Below are 12,213 nucleotides of genomic sequence, written 5' to 3' on the forward strand. Positions count from 1 at the left end.
AATAGATTAGGAAATATTCTGCAAATTGAAGAGCTGTATGATTTCTAAGAAATAATGGTTTCTGAATACAAGAAAACTAAACAATATTAAAGTGTTGTCTTAAAATCAACACAATGTATTACTCTGCCGTATCCCTACAATCGATTCCAAATACTTTTCACATAGCTAATTGGATTATCAACACCATGAAATTAACTCCTCACCAAGAATAAGCATGTACTAGTCCAACATCTCATCTTATATCTCATTAGGCCCAATAAGCCCTGGAATTGTAAGCATCCATTGTCGCTCCCTCTCTCTGTGAGCAGCAGCTTCCTCTGCATAAAGATCCTTGTTGTCCTGAGCCGAGAATTCTTTTGATTGCACAAGGAAGTCCCGGATGTGATTCTTGAATGCAGAAAGCTCATTCCTCGACTCAAAGAGTCCTCCATTCACAAATTGGGACACCTCACTTGCTGTCATGTTGGGGAATGATGAACTCAAAAGTTTTATGGTGTATTCACGAACGAACATTGCATTATTTGGATATTGATAAGAAACCATTGATGCATCCCACAATGGCTCAGTTAGCGAACTAGACTCCACCAGGCAAAACAAGTGCTGGAGCACTAATACATACAACTTGAACCCTGGTTTATGAAATGTGTCTGTCAAGACAGCAAAAGTTTCTTGCTCAATTGTCGAAAAGTAAGTCCGGTAGAATTGATTACAGAACTCAGAACCCTTGAATTTCTTCAGCATCTTCAACAAAAGATTTAGCCCCGTTTCAGCAACATTCCTTTCAGTGTGCCGGAAAGCCCATATGATAGAATCCATCACAAGCTTTAGTTGCTGACTTGACAACCGAATTAAAGCTGGAAAACAATGGTTAGCAATATCACCAAGTAAAGAAAAGAACTTGAGGCGATGCTCGGGGTAACTTTAAAATTCTTGGTAATCATCTCCAGTGTACACTGAAAAATAGCTTCAAATATGAGTGACAAGACCTCCGACTCTCTAGCATCAGGCAAATTCCTAGCATAGTCACCAAGGACAGGGTCCATCATTGGGGGCACAAATTGCTTACCAATTTCTGGTTCATCTTCAGCCTTGTCTAAGAATGTCTCAATGAGCTTAAGGGTTTCCCTCTTCACTGAGCGTAAAAGTTTAACCAAAGATGTTCTGGAGGCATAGGGCACACCTTCTGTTATGTTGGTTGATATAAGCTCACTGTACATTTTGTACACATTAAACATGTCAAGAAATATCAGTGAAATTTGTGATAGGAAGTTTGTCCCAAGAGAACTTGCAACACTAGTATTTGTCTGCAATATATTAAGCACAGTTCAGATCACGTCTGGATCTGTCAAGAAATCCACACTTTGGCATGTCTGTCCTAAAATTTCAGCCCATTTCTGATTGGGAAGCTGCATCAGCCTCTGCAAATATTCATCTTTCCTATGGGGATCAGATTCTGCTTCAATCATCTGACCAACAAATTCATAAAATTTATGAATCTGGTGGGGCTCCAGATCTGCTATAGTAGTTGCAAGACTGGTTAGAAGTTCAGATACAAATGATTCGTGTTCTCCAATCCGTACAATAACAAATTTATGTTTGCACTTCTGAACAATTTTGAGGAGAGTGTCACACGTCATATCCTTTACTCCGGGATGAGTTTCATGCAAAAACTCGAACAATTTATTTACAACTGTTTTCAGGAACTTCCATTGTCCATTTAGAAATTTAGGGTACTGTCCAACAACATACATTATGTTACTTGCGATAACAGCTTTATCATCCTTTTCCGCTGTGATTTTACATAACTTGAGTAAATCATGAATCACTATCACTATAAATCTGTTCTCCTGCTCCTCCAACATGGATCCAGATATAGATCCTATTGCACAGCATAATGTGTTTAAATTGTTCCTCCATGACCAATCCAGATCACCTTTCACATGCTTACTCAATTTCTTCAGCATCTGTTTTTCAGTATCCTCGCGATCAAGATGTGATAAGTAGACCAGTGTTGCCCTCATGATCTTATATTGAACTAAGACATCATTGTCCTTCATAGTTTCGCGACAATATTCCCATTTTCATCTTCAACAATAATAACCTCCTCAGGCTTTGCCATACGACAGATCATAAGTGATCTTAGCTTTGACAAAATTGGACCAAGATAAAGCAATGACACCTGCAATCCCATCATGTTTGCAGCTGCAGGATTCTCTACATTGCGATGTGCCCTAAACAGCTCCGAAGCTAAGGAGTTCCAGTAATCCAAGCAAACCTTAAAAGATGTTTATGAGATATTCAAGACCGATTACAAGTGCAGATTTATTCTCATGTGTGGACTCAAGCACTCGAATATGACACTCGAAAAATGAAGTGAAAAGCAGAGCAAGATTGTGAATAAATGCCTGCTCCTCACCCGAACCATTCGCATAAGCATTGGGAATGTTCGTAGTAGGTGGGAGAATGGTCTGCAAATGCATCGTGAATATGTTATACATTTTAACATACTGCAGGTTATATAAATCTCCAAAATTGAAAGCCGCGACTTCTGTCAAACACTGGAGGGCGAGATTCCGAAATGATGCTACAGGGAAGAATTTTAGGAGTATCTCCAACAGCGGAGATTCGAATATGTATCCTAGAGGTATCCATGATAGAAAAGCGTGCAACATTGTATCCAAAGTAGCCCTTACAAGCTCAGTTCTTTGAGATTCTGAAAGTACAAACAGGAATAACTCAAGAATGAGTTGAAACTCACAGTTCAATGATTGTTTGAGCTCTTTGATCTTCTGTTGAGCCAATTCACCCCTCGAGGAATCGAAAACCTCTTCACTTAGAAGTTTCAATATGGCCATGGAATTCTCACAAACAGTTTCACTTGTTCTCGCTGCTGCAACAAGATCGGGGATAAACCTTGGCCATCTCGCAAGCCATTCGTGCTTCAAGATCTGAACCAATATGATGTTGAGTTTGTTCACATACAACCTTTCCCGCCGAAAAGAGATTTCATCGCTTGAAAGCCTTATGATCAGTTCACAGATGTAGTTTTTCATTCCATCTCGTTGTTCGACGGGCAATGCATTCCATCTGTACTTGATTACAGATTCCAAAACCTGCAAAGCGAAGAATTTGGTGTTCAAGTTGTGTGAATTTGATAGAATGTGAAGCACTTGAAGCCACATATCTGGATTGTTTTGCAAGTCTTGCAATATATGGTCTGCGACAGCCTCTCCTCTTTAGATCCGGTGCCATAGAAAGCAGCGATGGTGGCGTCGAGCAAGGCAACGTCAATCGGTTGACTTAAGTCCCTAAGTTTCTCAGCGGCCATGGATTGGAGAGATCAAAACCAATAAACCCTAGCTGGAAGCCGAACCTCTATTCGAAAACCTTAGAAAAGCATTTATGAAACCCTAGCTAGTTCGAAGAGTTTATATAGAGAGATAGCTTCAAATTCAAGCACAACATAGCTTCAAATTCAAGCACAAGACAGCTGGAGGAGATTGAGAGAGAGTTCGAGAAATCCCAAAGAGCAAATATAATGAAAGAAAAATAAGACCCAATAAAATATATTTTTTTATCAAATTGAAGGTTAAAATCGACATAAAAATTCTAACGGAGGTTAATTACGTAAACAACAATGAGATATTGATTGTAATTTTTCTAGAATTTGATTGGTGAAAAAGCTATAGAATAAAAAAATAATAATAAAAAAAAATGAGGAATAAGTCAACTAAAGGCACGAGTTAAATTAAATGTATTGAGCACTCAGACAATAAAAATATTAGTTAATTAATGAGAACAACCTATGTGATGATAGATGGGAAAAAAAAAATACTTTCAGCACCTATTAAATGAAAAAATTATTAGAAAAAAAGTAAAAACAAAAATAAACTAAAAACAAAATGAGAGAGGATGAGGAATAAGAAAGTAGTTTTGTCTCAACTACATTCACATGCAAAATTTGGAAATTGAATGACTAATAAATTTACCCAGCAATGTTTATAAATTGTAATTGAAAAAAAATGATGTCAAATGAGCGGAGGGAAGACGCAATTGCAACACTTCATAAATAAATTAAAAAACAAATAGGGGATAAAAATGATGCTCATAGTATATTTTATGGGTATTTTCTATACTTGTCTCTATTGAAATATATATATATATATATATATATATATATATATATATAATGAGTACATTAGTTATAAATCGCAACATATCTTACTAATTTTTCAATAAGATTATTTTACAGAATAATTTTTATTTTTTTTATGACAAACGAATAAATTTATATTTGTGAATCATAGACCAATATGGGCAACCACCTCCCGAATACATAGGGGGAATATCACAAGATCGATTCTTTTAACAAAAAGAAAAAAATTTATATCATATAAGAAGAAAGCGGAGTTCATTTTTCACTTAAGTCATAATGAACATAGTCACCGAGTAGCTTTGAACTCATTCTTATTTATAATAATTTTAAGTGAAATAAAAAAATTCATTTTTCACTTAAGTCGCAATGAACATAGTCACCCACTCACCTAGTAGCTTTGAACTCATTCTTATTTGCAATAATTTTAAGTGAAATAAAAAAATTAAGACATACAACCATACATTTTATGGTGAATGTTATTTGACAAATGATATGATAGTATAAGATACTCATAAGAAAAACTGAATAATAAAATTAGAAATGTGAAAAAAGTACTAGAACAAAAAGTTTCAAAAATTAGTTGGACTAAAATTGAATATAGGCAATACAAACTTACCCAATAAGTAAGGTTTTGATACTACTTCAGAATAAAAGAATTATTCAGGATGACCGATTTTTATGTTTAAGACAATAATACAAAAGAACAATGAGATGGAAGATGATATAATTAGCATAATTAGATCAGATTGAAGATATAGAAACAAATTAGCACAGTTACAAATAAGTTACTTAAAAAAAAAAAAATTGGTTAAAAATTAATAAGGTTTTTAAAAACAAATTTTACGAAAAAATCACTACACCAACTATTTTATATGATTCAGAGTTTTGGATTTTAGAAATAAATAAAAACTAACAATTTCACGTAATTAGAACAACGTGCTTAAGTTGAATGCAATTTCACGTGATAAGAACAATGTGCTTAAGTTGAATGGTAGGAGAGACTAGAATATTGTGAGTGGAAAATTAGAAAGTAACTAGACTTGTATGAATGTATTATAGGAGTACTCACTAATCTGATGTGTTTCCAAATGATTGAAAAAATCTAAATCGCCACCAATACGTGGGATGACAGATTAGATCAAATTTATAGGATAATGAAATGGATCGAATCAGATTATTGAATTGGGGTTTTTCCAAATAGCTCAATATTATTATTTTTTAACTCTGTCCAATAAAAAAAGATTTTAATTTATCAAGATTAATTCATATATGTAAATGATCATTAACTATATTTCTTAATAGAGTTGTAAACGAGTCAAGCCGTTCGCGAACTACTCGGGCCCGACTCGTTAATTACTCGGCTCGAGCTCGGTTCATTTATAAATGAACCGAGCTTGAGCCGAATTTTTAGGCTCAATTCATAAACAAGCCGAGCCTGAACATCAATAGGCTTAGCTCATTTGTTTACGAACCGTTCACGAACTGAGCTCGATAAGGCATTCACGAACATACTCGATTATAATATATAATTTTATGTTATGAAGGCTTAGTCCACAGGCCTATTAATATTTTTAGTTATGTTTTAGACCCAATTTTATTATTTATTCATTTTAAAACAAAAACTAAACCCATCTATACAATCAACACACAAGCCCATTAAATTTTTTAGTTTTGTTTTAGACCGAATTTTATCATTTATTCATTTTAAAACAACAATCAAGCCCATTTGTACAATCAAACATAAGTCCATCTGTACAATCAAACCCAAGCTCATGTCTTATGTCTAACTCTAATCATCTTTCCTTTTTCTAAAATTATCAGTAGCCCAAGCAGTAGCGACAACACACTCAACAATTTACTTTCTGTCATGGAATCTTACTTCTCTTTCTCTTTCTTTTCTTATATTTGATTTTTATGTATTAATTGTCTTTCATCTAAATTGATTTTTAGTATAGATTTTGAGGTTTACTATTGATATGTGCATCTCTCAACTTCTTCCATCAAAATCAACTCTAGTAAGTTTAATTTTCGATCAAATTTATCACCTTCTTTCTCTTTTTTTCCTCATATTCTCTCATTTTTTTTTTTTTTTTTTTTTAGATCGGTTAGATGTGGGATACAAATAATAATAATAATAATAAATAAATAAATAAATAGCTCGAGCTCGGCTCGAGGCTCGTTGAACAGAGCCGAGGCGAGCTTAAACCAATATTTCTCAGCTCGGCTCGGCTAGCCGAGTTTGAGCATTCTATCACTTGAGCCGAGTCGAGCTTGAGCACACCATGGCTTGGCTCGGCTCAATTACAGCCCTATTTCTTAGAGGCAATTAGATGATCATTAACCAATTTTAATTTAAAATATCATTAATTAATACATTCTTAATATATATATATATCGCGAATTTAATTGAATTGAATCGGATCGAATCAAATTTTTAACAACTCAATTCGTAATTCAATATGTGAACTACAAATTTCATATTATTGAATTTACCACCAATTTGTAAGTTTAACGATCCAATCCGAATTGGCGGATTAAATGTCCATCCCTAATATATTCTACAAAGGTGTATAAATGCAAAATAAAAAAATGAAAATTAATTTGAAGTAAAATGTTTATAATAATAAATAATGTAAAAAATATATATATATATATATATGGCCGACCATACTGATTTGGGATTAAGGCAAGAAAATCGATTGTCAATAAAATCTAATGGAGGAGGAAAGAAGAAAAATTAATTTAACATTATTGTGTAACACTTTGTTATTATTATTTTTTTCCGGAAAGATGTAACAACTTTTTTATTTTATTTTTCGCGCGAATTTAAATTAAGGTCAAAACTCAAAAGAAAATTCCGGAGCCTTTACTAATTCCAATCCTTTCCATTTTCATTTTCATTTCACTCCCTCCTTGGACAAAAACCCCAACCCCAGCCCCAGCATTGACTACAATCTGTTCGAAGAAATTTCCCAAACTAACCAATTCCTTCCAACCATGGAGGGCAGCATTCTCGAATCAATCGGAGTCGAAATCATCGGCGTGATGTCCCCAGTATCCATATGCATGCTCTTGGTCGTCCTCCTCGTCTACACCCTCACTTCTTCATCCTCCGCCGACGCCTCCGCCGACCAAATCCGCACCGCCGCCAACCTCGTCTACCTCGAGAGCCCTTCCGATTCCGCTGCCCAGAAGCTCGAAGGCGCTTTGCTCAACGCCTTGGTCTTCGTCATCCTCATCGCCGTCGTCACCTTCGTACTGGTACTTCTTTACTACTACAACTTCACCAATTTCTTGAAGAACTACATGCGCTTTTCTGCTTTCTTTGTCCTTGGCACTATGGGTGGGTCGATCTTTCTCTCTATAATTCAACAATTCTCGATACCCATCGATTCGATCACTTGTTTTGTGTTGCTTTTCAATTTTACTGTTGTGGGTGTCCTTTGTGTGTTTTCGGGTGGTGTTCCTATATTGTTGCGTCAGGCTTATATGGTTGTTTTGGGGATAATTGTGGCCGCCTGGTTCACCAAGTTGCCCGAATGGACTACTTGGGTTTTGCTGGCGGCATTGGCTTTATATGATTTGGCTGCGGTTTTGGCCCCAGGCGGGCCTCTTAAGATCTTGGTTGAATTGGCATCGACTCGGGATGAGGAGCTTCCAGCTCTTGTCTACGAGGCTCGACCAAATCCTCAAGGCCGGGGATCTAGTTTAAGTCTTTTGGTTGGTGGGGTTTCGGATTCTGGGTCTGTTGAGCTTCAGGCAGTTTCGCAGAACAATGAGGTTCGGAATGAGAGTGCAGTCCAAAATTTTGCTAATTCTGAGTACACTGCAACTGGTGTTAGAAACTTTCAGAATGACGGAGTTGAAATTGTGAGAGATGAAGGGGAGACATCGCCCTTGGTGCCCAATTCGCGAGAAAGGTCATGCAGTAGTGGATCTTCAGAATACTCGACAGTAGCAGATGTTTCATTCAATCAAAATAGGCAATATGACCATGGACAATCTGAAATTGTTGTTGATGAAGAAATGTCTCCACTGGTAGAAATGTTGGGGTTGGGGAATGAGAGAGAACAGATGAGGATGGATGGTCCTGGGACCTCTGAGACGGCTAGTCGAGGTATAAAACTTGGTCTGGGGGACTTTGTTTTCTATAGTGTTCTTGTGGGCAGAGCTGCAATGTACGATCTAATGACTGTGTATGCTTGTTACCTAGCAATTATATCGGGACTGGGATGCACTCTGATTCTGTTGTCTGTGTGCCGTCATGCACTGCCTGCTCTTCCTATTTCTATTGCATTGGGCATGATGTTTTACTTCTTGACTCGTTTATTAATGGAACCTTTCATTGTTGGGACGTCCACAAATTTGATGATGTTTTGATCCTCAAATTTTTCTTTGAGGTACTTGCACTGTTTAGAAAAACGATGACCACTGAAGACATGGAATTCCTATATGAAGAGATAGATATTGGTCCATGACTATCTGCTGTGGTGTTGTTACCTTTTCACAATTCAAGACTTTCCTTGGATTATGCAGCAACTCCAACACCATTTGATATTGCTTTGACGTATTTTCGGGTGGCTTTTCAGGTTGGTTTATCATGAATTCCAGAACAAATTTTTTCATGCTAAAGCATGTTGAGATGTCACTTTTTTGGCTTTTAACTCAACAGAGATGTAATGTTCGAAATATAATCACATAGTACAACAACATTCTAAAGAATTACGTGTTTGGTATGTGTTTATCAAATTAGGTTCTTAATTTGTGTGTTTATTATCTTCTTGATGTATATTTAGTATTACAGCAGGCTCTAGGCCTTTTGAATGTTAAAGCTAACTTTTTACCTGCTTCACTTATTCCTGTTCAAATTGATGTTTAGTAAATATCCACTGATGGCTATGATGGATAACCTATCTAGAATTTAATATTCAGAATAACCACTTTAAAATACTATTAGATGCCATTCTATCTATCAGCATGCTTATTTTTGAATAATCAAATAGCTGCACAAAGATGGCATCTATTGGATGTTATTTGAATGAAGAGTTAGCAGAGTTGAATGCCAAGTCCCTTATGAGATTAAAACTTTCGGAGAGAATGCCTCAATTTTCTGTGCCTTTTGAATGTTAAAGCTAACTTCTTACCTGCTTCACTTATTCCTGTTCAAATTGATGTTTAGTAAATATCCATTGATTGCTACGATGAATAACCTATCTAGAATTTAATATTCAGAATAACCACTTTAAAATACTATTAGATGCCATTCTATAAATCAGCATGCTTATTTTTGAATAATCAGATAGTTGCCCGAAGATGGCGTCTATTGGATGTTATTTGAATGAAGAGTTAGCAGAGGTGAATGCCAAGTCCCTTATGAGATTAAAACTTTCGGAGAGAATGCCTCAATTTTCTTGATGCGCATGTTGTATTAAAAGAATTTTGGAACAATAAATTGGGCACCCTTGCATGGTTCTTATTCTATTACCATTTGGCAAATGCTCTTCATTGACTTGGCCAGTAATATTTATACGATAAAGTGCGTATCACATTTTAATTCTCCTTATAAGGCCTTCCTCTGGATTTTGATTTCTTGATTGGAGAGAAATGGAAATTTTTTAAAGAGAACAATGGAATTTTTTTTGTGGTGTGTGTGTGTATGTGTGAGTACTTACCTAACCAAAAAAAAAAAAGAAGAAGAAGAAGAAAGAAAGAAAGAAAGAGAGAGAGAGACGGTGTCTTTATTGATAACATTCAAGTCACGATGTCCTTTGGCTTCCATGACCAATAAATGAGTAGTGCTCCTTTTTTCTTCCAGTTTGTGGGATTCTGTGGTTTGTTCTGATAGAGCATTAAATGTGAAGATGACGAACATATAGGCCTTCCTCTAAGGGGTAGAATGAAGTTCAAATTATTGGGATTGGTGAGATTTGTTTGGTCCAATGGATTACAAGAATATTTCTACTGGTGTACACCCCACCCCACCCTATTACAATTCGCTTAGGAGATGATAGTTTTCCATAAGCATGACCCAAAAAAACAAAAAGGTTTCCATAAGTGATTGTGTTCTATAAAAACCAAATCCTAGGCCTTTTAGGTTACAATGGTGAACTCCAAGCTAAGTTTTATTAGGGGATATAGAAATGATGAAAGGAGCTACATCTAATCTTCAGCTTGCCATATGGAGTTATGAGAGGTACTGCTGTTTTGGTATGCTTGTGGGTGCACATTTTTGGCAATATAAAGCATTTCTATCATGTTAAGTTGCTGGCCTACAATGAGTTTAGATGTATTGTTACTGTATACATGAGGATCATAGTGTCAATCTACTGTTTTGGAATTTGTAAGCTGTCTAACTCATTTGAACACTTCAGGTTATAAATTGAAAGTGAGCTAGAGAAGGCTTTTCAGTGAATAGTTTATATTTCTTATCATTGTTTTCAAATGGCTAATCAAGGTTCAGTTTTGAGGCGAGTGTTCAATTGTTTTTTTTTTATCTTTTATATAGTGCCAGGCAGTAGGGCTGTTCGTTCTACATCACCCCACAAGTTTTTGCAACTAAGTTTAGCTCCTAGGTTGCATATACTTTTACCAAGAGGAGTGACCATCACCTGGGAAAACCATATGGGGAACACAATATGCATTATATTCCTTTCTTTTATTTTATTTGTTTGTACTTTTTGTGCATTATTTTTCTTTCCTTGAGAAGTATATAGGAATTATGAGACTATTGAACTAGTAAAAATAGATCTTTCCCTAAATACACCCATATTGTGAAAATCTAAATAACTAATTTCTTAAAACAATAATATTGATACACGCAGACTATTATACCATTCTTTTTTGATAAGTCAGACTATTATACCATTCATTTAAAATATTATGCATAAAGAAATGGTATAATTTTAAGTTCAACATAATTCCCAATAAAGTTGAATTTCCGTGTGCTTTTTGTAGGAAAAATTTGTGGGAAATTTAAGTGGTTATGGAAAGTTTTTTCCCTTCAAAAATTTTCTTTTCTTGCCATCCAAACTCTGAATATTAAATTTTTTCATTTCCTTCACTTTCTGCTACTTCCTGTCTAACCAAACTAAGCCTAGAGGAAAACTGAGTGACCCGTGAGATTTTGTACAAGTCCATTTTTTCATAAATTGCATTTGACTATTTTTATTATAACAATAATGTTTCTGTACTTATCAGTTGTTTACATGATGACATCATTCTAAATGCACAATTTAAATATCAAATACTCTAGAATATGCAATGAAATTATTTTAGGTTTAAAAAAGCCAAAGATGTTCAGGTCAGAGATTTACAACTCTCCAATGCATGTTACACCAAATGGTTTCTTTTTAATTTTGCTGGGTTTGGCTTGCATCTCACTTGTGTTTTGATTTGGAAAGACAAGTTCAAAACACCTTGGATATGCTTAGAAAAGTTGTTAAATTTTTATTCATCTAAATTTCCTAGCAATACTTATAAAAAAATGCTTAGTATCACATTATTGGCAACAATTGAGTGATTTCATCCTTTTTTACATGTTTCTTCTTTATATGTGTTAAAAATTTCCTCCTTTTTTACATGTTTTTTCTTCTTTATATGTATAGTTGATCTTCAGCACTCTTCTCTTGCAGTTGACAGACCTTTTGTCCTTATCAGATTAGTTGAAAATGATTTGTTTTCTTATTTGTAGAATTTGTGTTATTTCTTTAACGTTGATCAGAGTCTTGTGTATCTTTTATTGTAGAACCTTTATTTGGCCTGCACTGCAAATAATGGAATCAGCATACATGCAATAAAGAGTCCCTTCAATATTTAATATTGTTTTCTTTTGTTTTTTTCCACATTTTTATATCCAACAATAACGGGATCTCCACTTTCACAATCCTGTAACTTTAATTTCTTTAATTTATTGTGGTTTATGATTCTTAAAAAAGTGAAAGATTCTATTAATTGTTAATTGCATTATATAAATTTGGAAGGAATTTACTATTCTCTATCTGATTTTGTTTATTCATGATGTTTGATATACATGCAACCATAGAAGTGTGTTCTTTCGA

General features: G+C 34.9%; 1 protein-coding gene and 1 pseudogene across 1 annotated transcript; one reads left to right on the forward strand and one right to left on the reverse strand.

Annotated features, from left to right (window-relative positions):
* Positions 1–219: 219 nt before the first annotated feature.
* Positions 220–4,077, reverse strand: LOC132313461 (protein EXPORTIN 1A-like; annotated as a pseudogene).
* Positions 4,078–6,956: 2,879 nt separating this feature from the next.
* Positions 6,957–8,929, forward strand: LOC132313463 (presenilin-like protein At1g08700). Its single transcript, XM_059812233.1, has one exon. It carries the CDS (start codon positions 7,154–7,156, stop codon positions 8,534–8,536), a length of 1,383 nt encoding a protein of 460 aa, XP_059668216.1. The 5' UTR covers positions 6,957–7,153; the 3' UTR covers positions 8,537–8,929.
* The last annotated feature ends 3,284 nt before the right edge of the window (positions 8,930–12,213 follow it).

This window comes from Cornus florida, unplaced genomic scaffold (assembly GCF_030987335.1).
Source record: "Cornus florida cultivar Cherokee Brave unplaced genomic scaffold, ASM3098733v1 CherokeeBrave_3.0.0_Hap2_Chr06, whole genome shotgun sequence".
Classification (NCBI taxonomy): Eukaryota; Viridiplantae; Streptophyta; class Magnoliopsida; order Cornales; family Cornaceae; genus Cornus; species Cornus florida.